Below are 21,987 nucleotides of genomic sequence, written 5' to 3'. Positions count from 1 at the left end.
TAGACGCCAATTCACACTGTGAATGAACTGCACAAAGCCTGTACTATCTTGACTTTTGGTCAAACAAAATGCTTATGATCCGAATGGCAACTGTAACAAACAGTACATTTAGGGAAATACTCTGCCTCCTGTCTTAAGAGCCATAAAAACATTGTTTACCCCTTGTTAATACAAGGAAAGTGGCTTGGAGATAGACCTCTGTCATAAATTTCAAGTTATTCAATGAAATGCGAAAAGAACCTCTAAATTCCATTGGGGTTTGTGGAAATACTTGTGACCATCCTTAATGTGTTGACTGCCTTTTGTTAGTTTGTCTGTTTATTTGTTTATTTATTTATTTTCTGTAATAATTTATTCTGATATTTAACAAATTGTGATACTCATATTTAACATTTATAGATCCTATTTATTTCTTGCTTTTATTTCAATTTATTTATTTATACATAATTTATATAATTTTAGAAATAAAATCTATGTGAGTCACTCACTCACTCACTCATTATAGATTTTATTTTGTATATCTGTTAACTATAAGAATCGATTATAATACTTAACAAATTGTTATACTTAATGTATATAGATCCTATTTAATTTTTATGGTCTTTTAAATAATTTAACAATTATCCCGTTGTGTCGAAAATTGCTTTAAATGTAAAGAATTTTTAAAAAATCACAATAGTGTTAATAGTGCTTTCTTCCTTATTTTTTATTTATTTTTTTAAATTTCAAAGCTGCTAGTTAACAACATGAAGTAAAAAAAAAAAAAGTCAAATCTGGCTTTCTCATTTGAATTGCACTGTCAAGCTATCAAATCCAGCTCTGATTTAAAGTGAAAGAGGAAATATGAAAAAAATATGGGCTTGTCACATGAAACTAGTCTTCTGTTGTCTCTTCATAAGTCTGAAACTACTCCTGCAGTTTTCCAAATATAGTCAGATGAGTGGGTGTCCTGTCCACTGAAGCCGACTCTGCCCTAGTTATTCAAATCGGGACATCCACACACACACACCGCTGCATTGCTTGTCATGTCCTTTTCAAGTTGTCCCATCAGAAAAGCTCATCCCAGTGAAAACAACAGCAAGATCAAGACCTTGTCTGCTTATGTAATGTTATGATTTAAAGGCCATGTGTACAAATAAATATACTGAAAGTTGGCATTAACTTGGCAAAGAACAGTGAAGTGCTTTCTCATGAGCAAGAGTTACATTGTACTGAATATCAAGTCTGATATTCAGTAGAAAAACATGATTGCTTTTAAATTGCTGTTATACAATGGCTTCATATTGAGTAACCTTTTCATTCTACTATTCATCAATTCAAGTTTGGGGTGAGTAAGTTTTTAAAACTCATGTTTGCTCAGCAAAATACAGAGAAAAGTGTAATATTTTGAATATTATTACAATTTAAATAACTGTTTTCAAATTTAATATATTTAAAATTTAACTTTTTCCTGTGATGAATTTTCTAATTTCAGATCCTAAAGTTTTGGTAGTATAGTGTGTTTCAGATTAAATGTACCAAGTTAGTTTTTTTTCCCCCTCTTTCCCAGTGCTGTTTAAGAAAATATCAGCACTCTTGAGATGCCGCTTGTCCAATCAAATTATAGAAACAAATGTAACCATTGTATAAAATGGTTTAATGAATGTCTTTCCATTTTATCATGTCCTTAGTATTCGCCTTAGGCCTAAACATTTTAATAAACATTTGTTTTTTGTTTTTTTTGTTTGTTTTTTTAGCTTTCCTTACCGGTGCTAAATATACTTTCAGATGCTAATGAAGGTAGAGTTAAAACAGCAATGACAACAGCATACAAACAGAGAACAAGTGGTGAAGTATTTTGGAAAAACAGCTACTTGGTTAATACATCTCAGGCAGAGATGGCCTATTCAGGTATCTCTCAGCTGCCTGAAGACCAGAGCGGATATTTGGACCATAGGAAATTTCACAGGCCAGTGGAGAGACTACATCTTGCCGTCTCCAGTGCTCCGTGAAATATTTCCTTGGCAACAAGAGAAACAGTGCTGATGCTGAGGGGCATTCTGTGGATAAAGCCAATCTGGAGCAAAGGCTAACTAAGTGCTCCCATATGGAGCTCATGATCGATATTCAGTGACACAGCAGACATGCAGCAGTGGTATTTAGGAGGAGTGTGAAGGGAAAAGGGTAGTGCAGACTATGAAATGTCACTCTCTATTTTAATTGCAGCCATCGGAGCTTTGAAGTAAACAATGCTGGAATGCGTGAGTGCTGTAAGCCTTCTGAGCTGCAACACACAGAGCTCGGTGGCATGGATTCAGGTCTGAGCTCAGAAATGAGAAATATGATTTGCCATACCTCTCCATAATACTTAATATGTGATGTTGGGACATTTGTTTACCAATATGGCATTATTTACCATGATGGCTTCTTTTTTGCATATTTGCAAAGGCTAAGGTTGCTACAGTAAGCCAGTTATCCACTGGCACTGTTACTCACTAAAGCAAAGGATTGAATTTAAACAGCCAACACAGCGGTGTGTATCTGTCTATTCATTTCAAATGCTCTAGAACCAATCCATTATTTTGTTTCACAGCAGTTGAACTTTAAGCAGATATAATCTACTTGATGTTTATTTACCATATAACTGTTTACAAATTTCAGAATAAGGGTCAGGCAAAAAAAAAAATGTCTCAACCTATGAAACAGTAATGAGCTGGAGAGGGTCTAATACAGTATAATGTACTGTATATGTTATCATTTTTTTAAATTAAATTTTCTCTACCTGTTCATGGATGTTACCGTTGTTGGTTCTTTATTATTTTTATACATTTATCTTTTTACAACTGAATTAAATTTCTTCTTGCTATTAGCGGATGCCATTTTTCTTATTACAGCTTGTATAACTACAATTTTTTATTATTTTTGTTATTGATTTTTTTTCTTCTTTTTTCTTAACTCATGTCTCTTTCATTCTTTTATTACTGTTTGTGTATGTGCAAAACTGTAATATTTGAAATCTGTCATATTTTCTCATGGGACCACAAAACTTTTCAAAGCAGTCACATTAATTGTACATTCATGAAATTAATCGCTCTTGAACTGCAGGAAATGATCTCATGTCAATTCTGATTGTCTGACACTAGCAGACTCAATAGCAGGATCACAAAGCATCACCTTAAATGTACATATTAGTACTTTAAAACTACATATTATTCATTCATATTCATACATTCACAAACATATTAGTACTAGTACATATAAGTATGTAAAGTGTACATATCAGTACACTTTGAAAGGGTGCCGCCCCAGAGACAGTTTTGTACAATTTTTTTATTTATTTATTTTTCTGAGAGTGTACTAGCTGACAGGGGAAAAAAAGAAAAAAAGCTCTTGAAAGCCCTCAAAAAGACTTGGGCACATGTACAACTTCTAGTACCGTAAAATGAAATATTAGAATACATGGAGAATACATTTTTGGAAATTTTTTATTATTATTTTTATTATATATACCAAAAAGTGTAGTTACCATATCTATCTGAAGGGTCTAACTAGGGTATTCTAACTATAAACAAACTACTGGTAACAATGACTCGGATTTCATGAGAAGGAAGAATAATATTTCTGCGTCATATTAACAGTGTCATCCTTATTCATGCTTTATGGTTAATAAGCGTGCAATCCTCACAGCTGTGGTTCATTATATTCTTCCTGTGGGAGATAATAATTAAAACTTTAAATCTTACACTAATGTATGAAATAGACGCGCTTCACACGCCAGTGATTTTACCTGAGCGTCACTCACTGGGCTGTCACAGAGAACCGAAAAAAGAATTAAACCTTATTCAGAGCAGACATCTGTCAAACAAGCTTCATCTAACTGCCAGTTTCTCATCCTGAAAATGAAAAGTCAAATAAGCATAGTACTTATTATTTGTCATGCCTCGGGAGGACAACAGCTGATTACAATATATCATGAATCAAAATGTAATCATCTAGCATAAGTAGCAAAAATAGCTAGATAGTAAAATAGTATTTAGATATTTCACTTAAAGCAAATGCAATGGCGGTGTCTTATATTGTGCAGTTTTTCTTTCTGCATTATATTGTATAGACATTTCTTTTTCATCGTAACCATATGTTGCTTTTTCTGTTCATAGATTGACCATAAATGCAGAGTGCCAGCTTCAACTGCATAACTTTCCTATGGATGAACACTCTTGCCCCCTCATCTTCTCCAGCTGTGAGTATCTCTTCTCTTTAAGCTCCACGTATAGATCAATTTGGAGTAGACGTCAGTTACGTCACTTGCAGCTGCGCACACAAAGTGGTGGAAGATAAACACTGGGAACAAGTGGAGGCAAATGGGTCAAATCCATGGAATAAGAGAAAAAATGTATTGTTTTGCCTTTGGATGTCAGAATCGGAATGCAAATAATTTTTATATAATACTGTCGTCAAAGACGCCATTTGATTACCCTATTTTAAAGCATAAATTTGATTCAAACAATTGGTCTATATAATATTCATATAGGGGACATATTGTATTAGCCCTACAGTTGAAATACATACATGAAATACTATTTAAACCTATAACATTTTACATAACATTTACCTATTTTATATCACAATTCTGACTTTTTTTCTTGCAAATGCAAGTTTATATCTCCTAGTTCGGACTTTGTAACTTTATTCAAGTCAACAATTGCAAGTTTGTCAATTCTGAGGGAAAAAAGCCAGAAGTGTGGGATTATAAACTAAAAAGAAAGAATGACGAGTTGATTTTTCTTACCAGAATTGTAAGATATAATCTTGGAATTACAGGAAAAAAGTCAGAATTTTGAAATATAAACTCAAAATTATAATTTTTTTTATTATTTTATTCCATGGCTTGAATAGACTGCTACATTAAAACTGTCATTTTCTGCCACCAGATAGGCTCCGCCCACAAAAAAACGTCATCACTGTTTGCAAACACTGAAATTGGTCTATTCACACCCGTATATTTCCATTTCCTTTAAAGGCCCTTTTTCTTCTTGGGTTGTGAATATTTTGGTTGCCGTATGTTCTGTTGTACAAAACAACCTTAGGCATTCAAGTACAGCAGTATCAACATGCATTATGACAAGCTTAATTTGAAGTATATCAGTATAGTATTCATTTGAAGTGTATCAGTATATTTTTGAATGGTCAAAGCACTTTTCGCTTGGTCACCTTTCATGCTGTAAATGTTCAGTTTAGATGAACAATATAACCTAGAATGTCTTTGAAATGCTCACATATCTACGGGAACAAGTGGTGAATGTTCTGAAAATCCAATATAGCCATTGAGTTCAATGGATGCTTTTTATTATACCACATTTCTCTCATAACAACAAAACCAATACTTTTCTCTTCCTATTTTCCAATAATAGCAAGTAAATAAAACTTAACGCAAAAGCAATTTAAACTATATTTGACAATATTTCAAAGAAGCGTTTCCATTAGAGTCATGGTAGCAAAAAAGGATTTTAATTTTAAAAGCTTATATATGGTCTTCAGAGGAAAAATAAATAAATAAGAAAAAATTTATAATATGACCCCTTTAACAGACAATCAGAAGTGATATTTAGTCTGTACAACTGGATTTGCAAGTGCACTGTTCTGATGGCAGACATGGCATTGCTGTAGAGAATATGTCACAGCTAATTAGGATGTCATGCTTTAAGATGTAATATCTAATTTCTACTCTTCATATATTCTCTTATATATGAACTAGGCCATGGATTTCATTGTATATGTACACCAAAGGCACGGACAGGCTGGTAATTACTCTGCTTGTCAGATGGGATCTTGAATGCTGGCTTCATTAGCAGGGTATCATGAATGACATTACTTAAGGGTGATGGGAAATAGGTGGTGCATCTGTGGTGTTAAGAGTCCAGGCAAAGAGGGACGTAGGTAAATTGGAAAAGTTTGTGTCCTTGTGTAATGTGTTTTCTCAATACTGTTTCTCACCCTGCCTCTGCTTCTACCCCCTGACACACATATCAGAGCTCTCAGCTCTTCTCAAATGTTTTTTTTTTTTTTTTTTTTGTCATACTCATTTGTGGAGCCATGCTCATAATGCCATGCACCTATCTACAGAAAGCTATGTTTTACATCATGCCCATTTTCAATAGTAATTTGATTACAGTTTATGTGGCAAGCACTAACTAAAGGTATTCTTCTGAAAATCAATGTTTTATGAAGAGAGAGCCGTTATAATAAATGTTTACTCAGTAGTTGCATTATAGAAAATATAGTGGGTTCAAATTCAGAGTGTCACTTTCACTAATGTGCAGATAATGATTGATAGTCTCCTTTGTACTGCATGGCACAAAAACATTTGTGTGTGTTTATTTATAGCTAATAATAACTGCTTTGATTTTGTATCATGTCTGAAAGCTTGGCCCAGTCGTTTTGAGACCTCTATAAATATTTTGGGTTGCTCTTTCATTGCCACAGAGACTTTGATCTTAGGCTTGGTTTATTTCTTTTGGAAAAAAATAGTTTGTGACATTGTTGACATCTCCTCGTCCCCAGAAGGTACTAAACCAGGTTCCAGGGGTGCTTGGAAAGGTTTTGATTTTGCTGTGTTAAATATATAAAGAAGATAATAGCAAATAATATGACTTCATCTATTTCTGCAACAATGCTCTGCTCATGTCTTACTTGAAGTGAATTATTTTAATAATGTTTATTGTTATGCTAATGATAAAGCTAAATAGCATCCATATAATTTGAGTTCAAAGAAACACGTTTCTGCTTTGGTCAGTGAGGGAGTACCTGATCCCTACTGATGGGACTGTAAGGAATATAAAAATTGTTGGGAGACACTGCTCTAGATGGGCAAAAAAAATCTGAAAATCAGGAGACATAAGCAAAAGTCTCCATTGCTCGACATTTGACTCTGTTGGCTCAATCAGTCGTTAAATCATTATGCTTGCTATTGCTACATTCCTTGCCCTTTCAGTGTTTATATACAGTATGTATATATATATATATATATATATATATATTACATATATCTCTTAATTAGTAAATTGACGATCATGCAGAATCGTCAGAAGGTCTCTGTCTTTGAGTTACTAATAATATAAATTATTGAACTTGGTGTACAGGTTTGTTTTAGTTTTAATTTGTTCTGAATTGAGCCACTCAATTATTTCTACTCCATTTTTAGAGCAGAACAAATTCATTTTTTCTTTTGACTAGAGTATTTGTTTTTACTGGAAAAATGGGATTTTCTTCCTCAGTATTTTATTTATTTATTTAATTTTATTTCATTTATTATTATTAATTTTATTTTATTTATTTATTTTTTTTATTTATTTTTGCTTTCCAGTACAAATATTATTAAATCAATAGATATTATACTTCAGAAGCAATATGACATATGATATTATGTCGTTTTGCTTAAAACAAGAAAAAAATTCAGTCATTTTGCTTCTCAAGTAATTTATCTTGATTTATGAATGTTTACATATTTGTACTAGAAAACAAGACAAAAATACTTAGTAAGAAAATCATTTTTTGCAGTGTTCTTTAACGTGCAGATTTATGGGATTAATTTATTTCATTTTTTTTTATACAAGATACATGCAAAACAGGATATCTTGTATGTGTATGTGAGGACAAATTTGTACCCAAAAGTGAACAAAAAAGCCTACTCATTTGAAAAAAAAAAAAAAAGTATATGATTTAGCATTAGTTGAGTGTCTGTTCAAAAACTCAATATTTTCAGGATGCTTTTAGGATGCTACAGCAAAATCTTAATTTCAGATGGAGATAATTCAATATAACATGAAATGTTACTCAGTAGTTTGAAGATAATATTATTATTAATATCACGCACTGCCTCGTAAGGCAACTCCAGATTGCTGTGGGAATTGCTTCAGTGAAGGTATGAATTTTGATCACTGAGGGAATCACCTGCCTCGTGCTGTGAATCGCAATCGCTTTTTGAGTTTGAATTGGAGCGAAACAATGGATGTAGAGATGTCAGGACGGCATTGTAAGTAGCTCATAAGAGATGTCATAGATCCCCCACCCTCCCCCAGCTGTGCAGGGATATAACTTGACATAGATGACTTCCTTTATGCCGTGCAAACCATCTGTCTTCTCTGTCCTACCTCTGTACACTGTTTGGCACTGATTCCTAAGATGCAGGTGCACAGCAGAAGTTGTGGTTTTCCAGTCTTGGACAATGTGCTTAAACAAATTAAGTTTTCTGATGTACAGTATCAGACAGTCCTTAATGCACTGAGCACGATGGGGTCAGCAAAAATTGGACATCATAAAATGGGCCAAATATTTGTATAAATAGCAATGTCGTTATCAATTGCATAGGATTATGACATATAACAATCATTGATTACTACTGCTAACACTTTCTCTAATGTATGGATACATAATGACGTTTTGTAGTAGGATGTGATGTTACTAGAACTGCCAGGATGTAGATCAGGTTTTATATAATAAGGTAATTCAGTTGAGGATTCTTGACAATGGATGTGAACAAGGTTTCTTTCTTTCTTTTAAGGGTAGAATTTTAATTCTCTTTGTCTAGTGCCCAAACCTTCTCTGTAGGGCCTCTAAAACACAAAGGTCTAAATTTTCACTGTTGAAGAGAAGTGAATGAGCCATAATAAGCAATCCCTCAAGTTTTGGACACCCTCAGTCCTTTTCTTCACCTCTAAGCTACTTTCTTCCATTTCCCTGTTGCATTCGCCATTTGTTTTTGAAAACCTGAGCTGGGCCCTGCATTTTAAATTCAACTGATATGCAAATGAAGGTTAATGCCCATCAGGCAGGACCTTGCCGACCTTCTCATGTTAGCGTCCACATAGGAACGAACGTACTCGGACTGAAATGTCTGCCCCTGTATCAGTCACAAAGAAAATGGTCCCCCATCTGCACCCGAGAGGATCAGTTTGCCAGAAAGATTATTTTAATATTTCACACATCACTGCCCAGCACAGCAGCTTGTCCTCTAAAGCATATTTAACAGACTCAAACATAAAGTGCTATTGTCCCTGTGTGTATAAACAAACAGACAAATGGTGTGTGTTCCCTGCAGAGAATGAGGAGCTTTCAGGTGTTTAGCGGATTGACACCAGGCATCATGTTTGTCTGCTCTGATCCGGTTGAAACAAGCTGACGAGAGCAGTGGGCACCTTTCTACCTGTGTTTATCAAAGATGTCACCTGCCTCAAGGTTATGAGCTTTCACTGTATTTCTATTAACATTAAAGTAGCATTTATATTTAATTTATTTATGAGCACTTTGGCTTTTAATTCCTTGAATAGTGAAGTGAGGCCAGAAAGTAATTGAGACAGAGAAAAGGGATCCTAAAATGATGGAGGACTGACTCTAAACAGGCTGACTTTTTAAATATGACACTTTATAAAATGATATTTCACCCAAAAAATGAAAATTCTGTCATCATTCACCTTTGTGCTGTCAAACCTGTATGACTGACTTTCTTCTGCAGAATACTGAAGAATGTTAGGGTCCAAACAGCTTTCATTATATGTGCAAAAAACACTGAAACATCGCCTGTTTAAATATCTTCTTTTGTGTTCCACAGAAGAAAGAATTTCATACAGGTTTGGGACAACATGAGGGTAAGTAAATTATTACAAAATGATCATTTGTGACCCTGGACCACAAAACCAGTCTTAAGTGTCAATTTTTGAATTCTGAATAAATAAGCTTTCCATTGATGTATGGTTGATTAGGATCGGACAATATTTGGCCGAGAAACAACTATTTGAATATCTAGAATCTGAGGGTACAAAAAAATCAAAATACTCAGAAAATCACCTTTGAAGTTGTCCAAATGAATTCTTAACAATGCATATAACTAATCAAAAATTAAGTTTTGATATATGTATGGTAGGAAATTTCCAAAATATCTTCATGGAACATGATCTTTACTTTACATCCTATTGATTTTTGGCATAAAAGAAAAATCGATAATTTTGACCCATACAATGTATTTTTGGCTATTGCTAAAAATATACGCCAGCGACTTAAGACTGGTTTTGTGGTCCAGGGTCACATTTTTGGGTAAACTATCCCACTAGTCACACAAATATATGAATTTTATTGTGGCGATAACAAAATGGCATCTACAAAAAGTGCCAATGTGTGATTTACTGTACATTGTATTGGAAGAATAAACTGAAGGCAGGAATGTAGAATTGAAATATTTACACACTTTCCATACTATAATGGACATTATAAAGGCAAATTATTCAGATTAAGCCAAACCTGATTGTATATATGCAGCATGTATCAAATCCATCGAGCAGTCTGACCTAAATACTGTTGGGAGACCTGATGAAAAGTTATTGGTCATGAAGCTCTGTACAGTCTGTAATGAAGATGGAGTTTTCAGAAACCAAGATGGCGGCGCGTCCACACGCAGCGGCTTCTCTCTGTCCCGACAGAACGGTGTTTTCGTGTTTTTTGTCTTGTGAGTCGCAGTGTTTTTGTACGTCGTCATCGCGTCTATCTGTCTTTAAGCGCGCATACAGTCGTGAGTTTCTGCTGGATGTCAGCAGAGCCGCATTTTTAGAGTTAAACTCCGCGCACGCGCGGAACTGCTGCGAGATCTCGGACTTCTCCGGAGGCCTACATCATCACCGACCCGCCACTACTGCATCTCGCCCACAGCGGAGGCGCCACAAGCGGCGTGAGAGGAAAGCAGAAGAGGGGTAAGCGCGGAGGTATCCGAGCTAGGCTAACGGCTAACCCACACAAGCCATCTATCCCCACCATGGTACTGGCTAACGTACGCTCTTTGGACAATAAACTGGACTACATCCGATTACTACGTTCAACTCAGAGGACTGTAAGAGACTGTTCTGTGTTTGTATTCACGGAAACATGGCTCAGCGACAGCGTTCCGGACTGCGCCATTCAGCTCGACCAGCTGACGTGCTATCGAGCAGACAGAGCTCGCGTCGCGGGAGGAAAAACCCGCGGCAGCGGGCTTTGTGTTTTACATCAATGACGCGTGGTGCCGCGATGCTGTTGTGATCTGCAAACACTGCTCACCCCTGGTGGAGTTTATGATTATTAAGTGCCGGCCGTTCTATCTGCCGAGGGAATATACTGCCATACTGCTCGTTTCGGTTTACATTCCCCCGAACAACAACATCAGCAACAGGAACGATGCACTAAACGAACTGCACCAGCACATCAGTGATCAGCAGACAGCACACCCCCGATGCTTTTCTCATCATAGCTGGGGATTTCAACCATGCTGACTTAAAGAGTGTGTTTCCAAAAATACACCAACACATTAACTTTCCAACACGAGGTAATAACATTTTAGACTTTGTTTACACCACACAGAGAGTAGCTTACAAAGCCCTCCCCCTCCCCCACCTCGGTGCCTCAGACCACATCACTGTCATGCTAATGCCTGCATACAGACCGCTAGTTAAAGTCGACAAACCAGTTCAGAAACAGATTCAAGTGTGGCCAGAAGGATCGTCAGAGGCTCTTCAGGACTGCTTTGATACAACCGACTGGAATATGTTTAAGCAGGCTGCCACTTACAATAACTCCACTGACCTCCAGGAGTACTCGGAGACTGTTACTGCCTACATCACCAAGTGTATTGAGGATGTAACAGTCACAAAAAAACCATAACTGTTCGGGCCAACCAGAAGCCGTGGATGACAGGGGAGGTCTACAGACTCCTGGAGACGCGGAACACTGCCTTCAGAGCTGGAGACGAGGGGGGCCTGAGAACAGCCAGGGCCAACCTATCCCGCGGCATCAGAGAGGCTAAGAGACAGTACTCCAGGAGGATAGCCCATCAATTCAGTGACAGCAGAGACACTCTGGAGCCTGTGGCAGGGGATACAGACCATTATGGACTACAAGCCCCCACAGCGAACCTGTGACAGCAACATCTCTCTGCTGAACGAGCTGAACACCTTCTTCGCTCGCTTTGAGGCACAAAACAGCTCCACTGCACAAAAGACTCCACCTCCTCCCAGTGACCAGGTGATGATGCTGACCCCGGACAGCGTGAGGAGATCCTTCAGCAGGATAAATGCACGCAAAGCTCCCGGTCCTGACAACATTCCTGGGCGTGTACTGAGAGACTGTGCAGCAGAACTCACTGATGTCTTCACAGACATTTTCAACATCTCACTTAGTCAGGCTGTTGTTCCCACATGCTTTAAAACTACCACTAGCATCCCAGTCCCGAAGAAGCCATCTCCATCCTGCTTCAATGACTACCGTCCTGTTGCACTTACTCCCATCCTCATGAAGTGCTTCGAACGGCTAGTCATGCACCACATCAAGTCTGCCCTCCCCCCCTCCCTGGACCCATTCCAGTTTGCATATCGGTCCAACCGGTCGACCGATGATGCCATCTCAACTACCCTCCACTCAGCACTCACACATCTAGAGAAAAAAGACTCATACGTCAGAATGCTGTTCATAGACTTCAGTTCAGCATTCAACACAATCATCCCTCAACAGCTCATTCACAAACTGGTCGAGCTGGGGCTCAACACTTCGCTGTGCAACTGGCTGTTGGACTTTCTGACTGGAAGACCTCAGGCAGTACGTGTCGGCAGCAACACATCCAGCACCATCACACTGAACACTGGGGCCCCCCAAGGATGTGTGCTGAGCCCCCTCCTCTTCACTCTGCTGACACACGACTGCACACCGTCACATAACTCCAACCTCTTTATTAAGTTTGCGGATGACACGACTGTGGTGGGTCTCATTAGCAACAGAGATGAGACAAACTACAGGAGCGAGGTGAGCCGCCTGGCCGGGTGGTGCAGTGACAACAATCTCTCTCTGAACGTGGAGAAGACGAAGGAGATTGTTGTTGACTTCAGGAGAGCGCACACTCAGCATGTTCCTCTGACCATCAACGGTGCGACTGTGGAGAGAGTGAGCAGCACCAAGTTCCTGGGTGTGCACATCACAGAGGACCTCTCCTGGACCGACAACACCGCAGCACTGGCCAAGAAATCACAGCAGCGTCTCTACTTCCTCCGCAAACTGAGGAGAGCCAGAGCCCCACCCCCCATCATGTACACCTTCTACAGAGGCACCATCGAGAGCATTCTGACCAGCTGCATCACTGTGTGGTATGGCGCCTGCAACGTGTCCTGCCGGAAGACTCTGCAACGCATAGTGAGAGCAGCTGAGAAGATCATTGGTGTCTCTCTCTCCCCCTCCCTCCAGGACATTTATGGAACCCGTCTCACTCGCAAAGCCCTCTGCATTGCAGGTGATCCCACTCACCCGTCACACAGCTTCTTCAGTCTGCTGCCATCAGGGAGGAGACTGCGGAGTCTCCAGGCCAGGACCAGCAGACTGAAGGACAGCTTCCATCCATCAGGCTGTCAGGAAGCTGAACTCACTCCCGAACTTGCCCCCCCCGTCCCCTCCCCTTTCTGCCTCAGGCACCACTGAACTATGACCCCCCCCCCCCCCAGGTCCCACATCCCCAGGTCCTTCCACCCCCCCCTCCCTCTAACATACAATGTCATACACCAGTCACTTTGTGCAGCGGTGGTCTGCTCACTACCTCATTCACCATGGAACTGACGTCATTCTACCACCTCATCAGTCAGTTTAATAAAATAACTGCTCTTGAGCCCTTTGTCACTTTGTCACTTTTAATCAGACTGAATAAGCTATTTTTTTTATGCACTAAAAATCTTTTTATCTGCACTGTTTGTTCACTGGTTTGCACTCTATCTGCCACGTGCGTTGCGCTGCTTTTATTTAACCTTATTTTCATTTTATTTTTTTTCTATTATGTCTTTTTTACATTTCTTATTGTATAGTTTTTTATCTTATATTTTATATTTGATCTGTATTTTTAGGCTCTACTGTTAGTGTTATCTGTATGCACCGGGGGTCTGAGAGTAACGCAATTTCGATTCTCTGTATGTATGTACTGTACATGTGGAAGAATTGACAATAAAGCAGACTTGACTTGACTTGACTTCAGACTCATTTAAAAGGTGGAAATGTGCTGCGTGTGCTTGCAATTCCTGCAAAAACCACCTTTTGTGGCCCTAACCAATGGGAGCTGCTTTTCCTGCATCACAGAATCACCTTAGTGCCATTAAATCATCAAATTGCTTTGACTCCCCTTCATGGATTTGCTTAGAGGCAAAGACTTTACCAATTCCATCAAAGCCTTTTTACTCAGCATAGAGGCAGTTATGAGCGCTCTCATGCTCTGATGGCATTTCTGCTCAGACATTTAGGAACATTTATTGGTCATTTTCAAAGGATGGTCAAAAACAGATCTAGACGGATGCTGGGGTTATTAACTGAGAAGCTTTCTGAGAATAATCTGCTCACATTAATGTTTGCAATAATGTGTGCTACTTAAGAAGCGACAAGTGACACAATGACACAGAGATTTGGAAATTAGGAAGTGACTAAGTGATATGCAAAAATGCAATTCACAAGATATTTAAATCGATTCAATTCTAAGAATTTCCAAATTCATAATTGATTGGCAGCTTATTAAGCAGCTTTTGCTTCTACTGTGCAGCACATGAATCAAAATAAACCTGTCTTTTTTGTGTCAGTATTAGAAAATCCTCTGCTTGTTCCCATTCTTCTATTAATTTGTTTTGTTCTTTCTCCACTCTTTTATCATCTGCAACACACTTGTGGTTACATCTCTATATTTTCAGTGTTTCAAATGTTGTAATACGTTTTCAACTTCAAAACATCTTTTCTCATTCTATTTAATGGTTTTACAAGCAATTTACGGGATCAAATCACTGTCATAATCCAAATTAAAAAATTCTGTGAAATTACAGAACCGGCCCATTATCTTTTTTTCAGTTATAGCATCATCAAAGACTTGCAAACCAAAAAGGTGACAAAATGGTTATGTATCTGAAAGTTTTAAATGAAAATGGTATAAAATGTGGAATAATTGGCTAAAAATAAATTAACACTGTCCTGTTTCCAAGCTTTGATTAAAGAGTTAATCAGTAATATTGTGAGTTGAACAAAGGGAGAATGTTATGTTTAAAAACGAGCAAAACACTCAGACACCAATTATATTGCTGATCTCGGATGGAATCAGTTCATTATATAAATTGGGAATTTTTAAATAATGATAGGGACTGCTGTGATTACCTTTTGATCATGCACGTCTTCTGTCTGGATTAGCTCATTCTTTCAGCAGGCACTAAAAGAGCACATGCTGATCTCTTAATACCTCGATGTCAGAGAATTTGGTGAGGATTCATGATTAAGTATTGCCAGGAAGTGAAACAAAACTCCTCAAGCAGAACTAAGAAAATCACGTTAACACACAAATAGGCATGTTATGAACAACAAAAGCTGTTGAAATTAATGTCCAACCCTCAATAAAAGCACAACCCAATAGTCAGACTGCTGAATATTGGTTTAAAGTTATATAGTTCACCCAAAAAATGCCTTTCAAATCTACATGATTTGCTTTTTTTTGTGTGTGTGTGTGTGTGTGTGTGTGTGTGTGTGTGTGTGTGTGTGTGTGTGTGTGTGTGTGTGTGTGTGTGTGTGTGTGTGTGTGTGTGTGTGTGTGTGTGTAGTACTCGGAAGAAATCCTAACAACATTGGACCCAATGGACTTTATCTGTATGAACCAAAATTTCCCATCCCTAACTTTCCACAAAACTTTTTTTTAAGTAATACCTACATTATGTATGTTTCTCAAAGTTTCTCACATTGAACCAATAGCGCTAATGTGCTGTCATAACTAAAGTTCTAGTTCAGGGATAGGCAACTCCGGTCCTGGAGGGCCACTATCCTGCAGAGTTTAGCTTCAGCCCTCATAAAAACTCACCTGCCTGTATCTATCTAGTAATCCTGAAAACACTGATTGCCTTGTTCAGGTGTGTTTAATTAGGGTTGGAGCTAAACTCTGCAGGACTGTGGCCCTCCAGGACCGAAGTTGCCTATCCCTGTTCTAGTTCCTTTGAACCAGGTCAAGAGATCCTGATCATGTTCCTTACAGAAACATGTACAGTAAATGACTTAGAAAATGGGATGGAACATTTGAAGTCTTTAAAAAATTATAAAACATCACTGAGATTTTAATCCCTAATCAAACTCATTTAATGAGAACCTTGGCACAAACTCAATTCATATCCAATCCAGAATCTGGTGGCAGACCCACATAGTCAGGGTTCACAAGTCTTGTGGGGCATGAAGAAAAGTGCTGAAGGAAAGAGCTGTACCATTAACTGAAATCCCAGAGAGAAATCCCCAGTGCTTAAAGAGGTGTTGGATGTGATGAAGTCTCCAAGAGTTATTTAATCCATCCAAAGCAAATGGTGCAGTTCAGTGGTCTAGTACCAAAGAGGGATGGAAGCATTCAGTTTTCCATAGACATCCATTGGGTTGCAGAGCTTGGGCCCTGGCTGCTTTTTGGAGCCCTTGGGCAAATCATGAATCTGTTCTTTCACCTCAGTTCGATATATAAGCTTTTCTGAGCCAAGACTACACAAATAATAGTGCCGACAGTCAATTGTGGGTATTAGATTCGAACAGGTCAGTGTTTTTTATTGTGTGAATATAACCTTAATCTTGGATTTGGGCATTGTAATGGGATGCAGTATTATGCCACATACCAACATGCTTTTTCAGAGAAATGAGGGCATGAAGTCATTTGAATTTATTATTTAATGCAGATAAACGCACAAATAAACACACATTAAATTTATTATTTAATGCAATAAATTCCACAGTCAAAAAAAAAGTTGTGAATAAAAAGTGTTTGAAATGATATATTACCATATAAATAATAACATCCTTTACCAAAGTAAAATGTTTACCTCAGCTTACCATCTAAATAAGCAGGGAAATTTCTTGGGTTTCTCGATTTCTCCCCACCTAATTTTCTTCCTGAGCAATTAACTGTTAAACTCCAACTTTGGTCAGTCTCGTTATTCCAAACAGTCTTATTGTGAGTGTGATATTACTTTTACACAAGTTAAATGAACAAGAATATTAACTTTAGACTCAATGCCAGTTATTTTGTCTGTTTTTGATCCGTTATCCTCCAACAAAAATAGTTCCAGACAAAGCTGCAGCACAGCTAGTAGCTTGTAGGCAGTTTTTATTCCTAAATTATATATATACTGTATATATATATATATATATATATATATATATATAGCATTTTTTGCCTTTATTTTGATAGGACACTGAATAGTGAGAGGAAGTGGAGTGGGAGAGAAAAGGGGGAGGGATCATTAAAGGTCCATGAGCCAGGACTCAAACTCGGGACACTTGAAGCACATCAGAGCTATATGTCGGAACGCTGCCCACAAGCCTAACAGTGCTGATACAAATCAGTATTTTTGAAAGAAACAGTTGAGTAAATGATTCAATGACAACATAAATTGTGTTGGTGAACTTTGAACCACATGCATACTACTCTTGCTATTTTTTACAATCTCTTTAAATGACACTTAATAGTCAGAGTAGTATGCATGTATGTGATTCAGAATTCTGAAAGTTACTTGAATTGTTCCTGCGTGTTTGAAGGAATTAATAGAATTAATTATTCAGTGATTCACTTATTTCGACACCACCTACTGGTGTAACAATGTAACCAGAGAAAGAGGAACTGAATATACATAACATATATTATATTTGCACTAGTTCCTGCAGCCAAGCTGATATAAAGATTACCTCTTTTGCAGGCATGGTGTTTTTCTGATTCATTTGCATCAGCTTAGTTCAGCGTAATAGCCTTTGGTTTTTGTAGAGGTTTGAACTGACTGTCTGAGTGGATTGTAATCAGTTTTCTATTGCCTCAAAGCTTTCAATCTTTCCCTTTTTGAATGTTTACTCTTTTTTTTTACTGTTTTTTTTTTCCTTGCCTGTGCATATTTTTATAACTTTACTCTTTTTGTGTCCTCCGCATGGCCCACAGCTACACTGAAACCCATCTGAGACACCCAATTTTTAGCAGATCTAAAACATTCCCTAGTCATTCATCCTCAGTTACCATCATAGTCAGTTTCTTCTTTAGTACTTAAGGCCAAATCCGTCACACCAGCTCTAACTGAAGCCATTGTTTTACTCATGTCTCAGCTGGTCTGGATGTGACTTTGTGTCTGTGCTTATTCATGCAAATGTTGTGTGCTAGCTGTCCTGATTATTGAGTGAGGAGGGGATGATTTTGCAATCTCCTTTAAAAATGTGTGACTAAAGAATTTACTCGCTCTGCTTTTGTCTGTGAAATATAAAGCTTGACTCTGCTAGATGATTGCCCACATCTCTGTATCAATGGTGTCACTCAAGCTTATTTTCATTGCTAAATTTTTCTTCTTCCCCCCACTTGCTCATCAAATAACAAAAGATAATGCTCATCCTGTTTTTTATTTGGAGCTGCTTTTCATAAAGGCAAAATCTTTAGTTGAAAATTATTAATATGTTAAATATCAGCACAATAAGGGTTTAAGTCACATAAGTCTGTTTTATGAGATTATTCTCTTTTTATATATATATGGCATATTACCATATCAGTACATACTGTCATCATAACCCCAAAACAAAAAAGATATTTTTACTTTACCTATGTAAAAACAATAATATTGTGAAATATTAACTGTTTTCTGTTTTAATATATACAAAAAATTATATGTAATTTACGAGACTTCTTTTGAACTTTTGAACGGAAGTGAATATATCTATTTCAATTATTTCTTAAACTATCCATTATTTTGGGAAGAAGTAGTTTAGAACTAACAGTGTCCATTCAGGGTCCGTATCCTGTCTGGTTTTAGCCAGTCTCATGAATGCATGAAAGCAAACCAGCCAGCTCTGCACTGAGGGTATTAGTATTGTGCTCTTGTCCTGCACCGATAAAAACCTGATAATGTGTGGACAGGGCTCACAAGGTCTATAAAGCCTATCCTTTTTTTCCCCAAGAATTTAGATTTTATTATTTTATTTTATTTTTTTAAGTAATGGTCAGTTACTAAATAAAAGGTCTGCTGTAGAAGGCTGTAAGGTGGAAGTCTGGCTTTCTTGTGTGTGTAAATTAATTGAATTTTGAACTAAGATCAATCTGTTTATTCTTTTCTTATTTGATTGTATTTCTGCGGGTCATAAGATAAGCCATAAATCTTTTTTGCCCACCTAAGCATGGCATTCACAGCTAACATGGTGGACAGAGGCAGGATATATAAGCTGAAATGTATGGCTCGCATTTATTCCCCCACAAATCAATAGTAACCTCCTTTGTTGATGAATGATGAAATTACAAAGTTATTTGTTGTGCTACCAAGGCATTCTCCACACACACTATTAGGTTTAAATCACATAGTCTTCCTCCTGCTGCCGATCTTCCCACTATCACAGGAATCTCTTGTATGCTGTGATTCATCAGTTCCCCTTTCTTCACTCACTGAAGCCAGTGGATGGTGATCTGGTTCCTATGGCAATGGCTATTTTTTCCTCTGATTAAGTGGAATTTGCTTGTACCTTTTAGCCCATCATTACCTAAGGGTTATACAATAATGAACCAAGGACTTTGCAAATGGTAGAGGCAGAGACAGGGGGTGGCAGGGCAACTGTTGTGATGAAATGTAGCAGAAGTGTATCTTTGGCACTGCCCATGGATAATTATCAAGAGAAACATAAAGAGCTCTCCACTTCCACCTAATGAACTGAACATGATGTAAGGAGAGCATAAGTGTGCATGGCATCAAGCTGGACACAGCTGGTGATTTTTATAATGTTTGAGGAACAAGGAGTTCAGCAATATGGTTGAGACAGAGGCAAGTGGTTTCACTGGCAAGACATTTAGAGTTTGACAGAGTCCATGTATATATTATATATCCATGTATATAATCTAAAAATCAAAAAGGTTCACTGACATGATTTACATCAGTTGTTCTTGCAATTTAAGCCGTGCTTTTATTTTAGCAGCTTTTTTAGCAGTTTCTAATAAAGTCTATTCAACTTACTATTAATTAAATTTATTTACTTGCCAAAGCCTATTTTTATTTTGAATTTGGCAGCTGATGAGTATTCATTTGGACCTATATAACACTTTTCTTTTTTTTATTATTATTTTAGTTATAACTATTGTTTGTTATTCTACCAAACAATAATACAAAAAAAAAATTAAGACACTCAATCAATGGTAATACAATTTCAGCTCTGGTCCCCTGGTACCCCTAAAATACATCTATGGAGGCTGCATCTATTTTACTATTGTGTACACAGAATTTTAATTGAAACTATTTTGCTGATCCTTTGCAACCTCTTTATGACTGATTGAGCCAAGAAGTTGTAAACTCTATACAATACACTACTAATTATTTCTCACAGTTCACAGGGATGGCACAATGGGATTTACCCAGGGTGAGGACAAGGATTTTTCAGTTTATTTCTGTGCCAATTAATAAAGTGTTTTTTGTTGTTGTTTTTGTTTTTTGTTTTACCTTCAATTTCTTTAACCCTACACATCTCTATAGTTTACTGTTCTTGCTAGTGCTAATTAATTGGTTTGTGAATTTAATGGATGTCCAACAGGTGCCCCCACGGGACGCCTAAGTTTACTTCAGTATATTACAATTAAATCCTAATTTTGTCATGACAAACTATATATCGTTGGAAAGCATCCACATAATAACAGGAGTTCTGACCTTTGTCACAAAAATTATTTTTCCTTTTCTTTTCTATTCTATTCTATTTTATTCTTGGAAAAAAAAACAGCTACTGTACATGTTCTGTGCTAGACTAACTGAGACTTGTCATGGCACTTGTATACTGTTGTTGTTCTCTCGCTGGTCTGATTGCTTCTATTGTTCTCATTTGTAAGTCTCTTTGGATAAAAGCATCTGCTAAATTATTAAATATAAATGTAAATGTTAAATGTAATGTTTTAGTAATTTTTGTTTTGTTTTTTTAAATAAAAATAATTTTTCTATCATTTGAAAGCTTAAAACCTCAAAATTCATCATGTGAAAACCATTTTAAAAATCAGACATTGCATTACCATGGAAATTTAAGTGTTTTAGCAATCTCCTCCTCCTTAGTGGGAGGAGTCATACTACAAAATGGATTACGGTCTTTTATAATCAAAACTTTTTATAATCATGACAAAATACATATCGTTGGGAAGGTCCAAGTCTCAAGATTTCATATTTGGTGATAGAAGTAATGCTGAGAGTGAAATTTAAATATTTGTGACAGAAAAAATGCATCCAAAAAATTCAAAGAGTTTGGGTGTCACCCTGTGGGTGTTTTTGGTATAAAGCCTAAACAAAATTACATATGAACCCCCTTTTTTAATATCAACTTCAAATTTGGAACACAACTTTAGACATATGGCTTATAATTTTACAGCAAGTTTGGATTGAAAACTTTTTTGTAAAATATTTATTTTAAATAGTTTAAAATATAAAAATTATACAGTACATTTTCTTAACAGTAAATACAAACTTTTATAACTTTTTATAGTTTAATTTTTTTTATGATTTTTGAAATGACTTTTGCAATAATCTGCTGATTGTCTTCTTTAGAAAGAGGTCAACCTTAGATCTGTGTTCAACCATTTAGATCTGTGTTAACAATTTAATTCTGAATAGTGCTTTTTCACATCTATGTTCGGGGTGGGGTGGGATGCTTTAGAAAATTTATTTTGATATTTTGTGAATCCATTTGAATCATTTGAAAACAGAATCGCAATTAATATATGAATCGATTTTTATGTGTACCTCTAGTTTTCTCTTCCTCTTCTCTAAAGCAGCGCAGCATGGCCTCACCCCCTTTGCTGCGTTGTTCCTAGGGCAGTGTTTATCTGGGTTTGGTACTGTAGGTCACAAACCCAGGAAGTAACTTGTTATAGTCCCTACCAGCCGTTTTTGTAGTCATTAAACTGCCAGAAATTTAAAAGACGGATATCTCCGTTGGCATTGACCTTTCAGCTTCGCAACTTTGCAGATATTGTTTATGCTC

At 37.1% G+C, this 21,987-nt stretch overlaps 1 protein-coding gene across 1 annotated transcript in view; it reads left to right on the top strand.

The window, feature by feature from the left end:
- The window catches only part of LOC109059978 (gamma-aminobutyric acid receptor subunit gamma-3), a 112,557-nt gene that overhangs the window by 76,302 nt on the left and 14,268 nt on the right, over window positions 1-21,987 (top strand). Inside the window, 1 exon segment of the mRNA XM_042758513.1 lies at window positions 4,137-4,219. Coding sequence (XP_042614447.1) covers window positions 4,137-4,219 — 83 coding nt within the window.

The sequence above is a fragment of the Cyprinus carpio genome, chromosome A6 (genome assembly GCF_018340385.1).
Source record: "Cyprinus carpio isolate SPL01 chromosome A6, ASM1834038v1, whole genome shotgun sequence".
NCBI lineage: Eukaryota > Metazoa > Chordata > Actinopteri > Cypriniformes > Cyprinidae > Cyprinus > Cyprinus carpio.
Note: the sequence above shows the minus strand (reverse complement) of the source record. Positions and strands in the feature narration are given on the sequence as shown.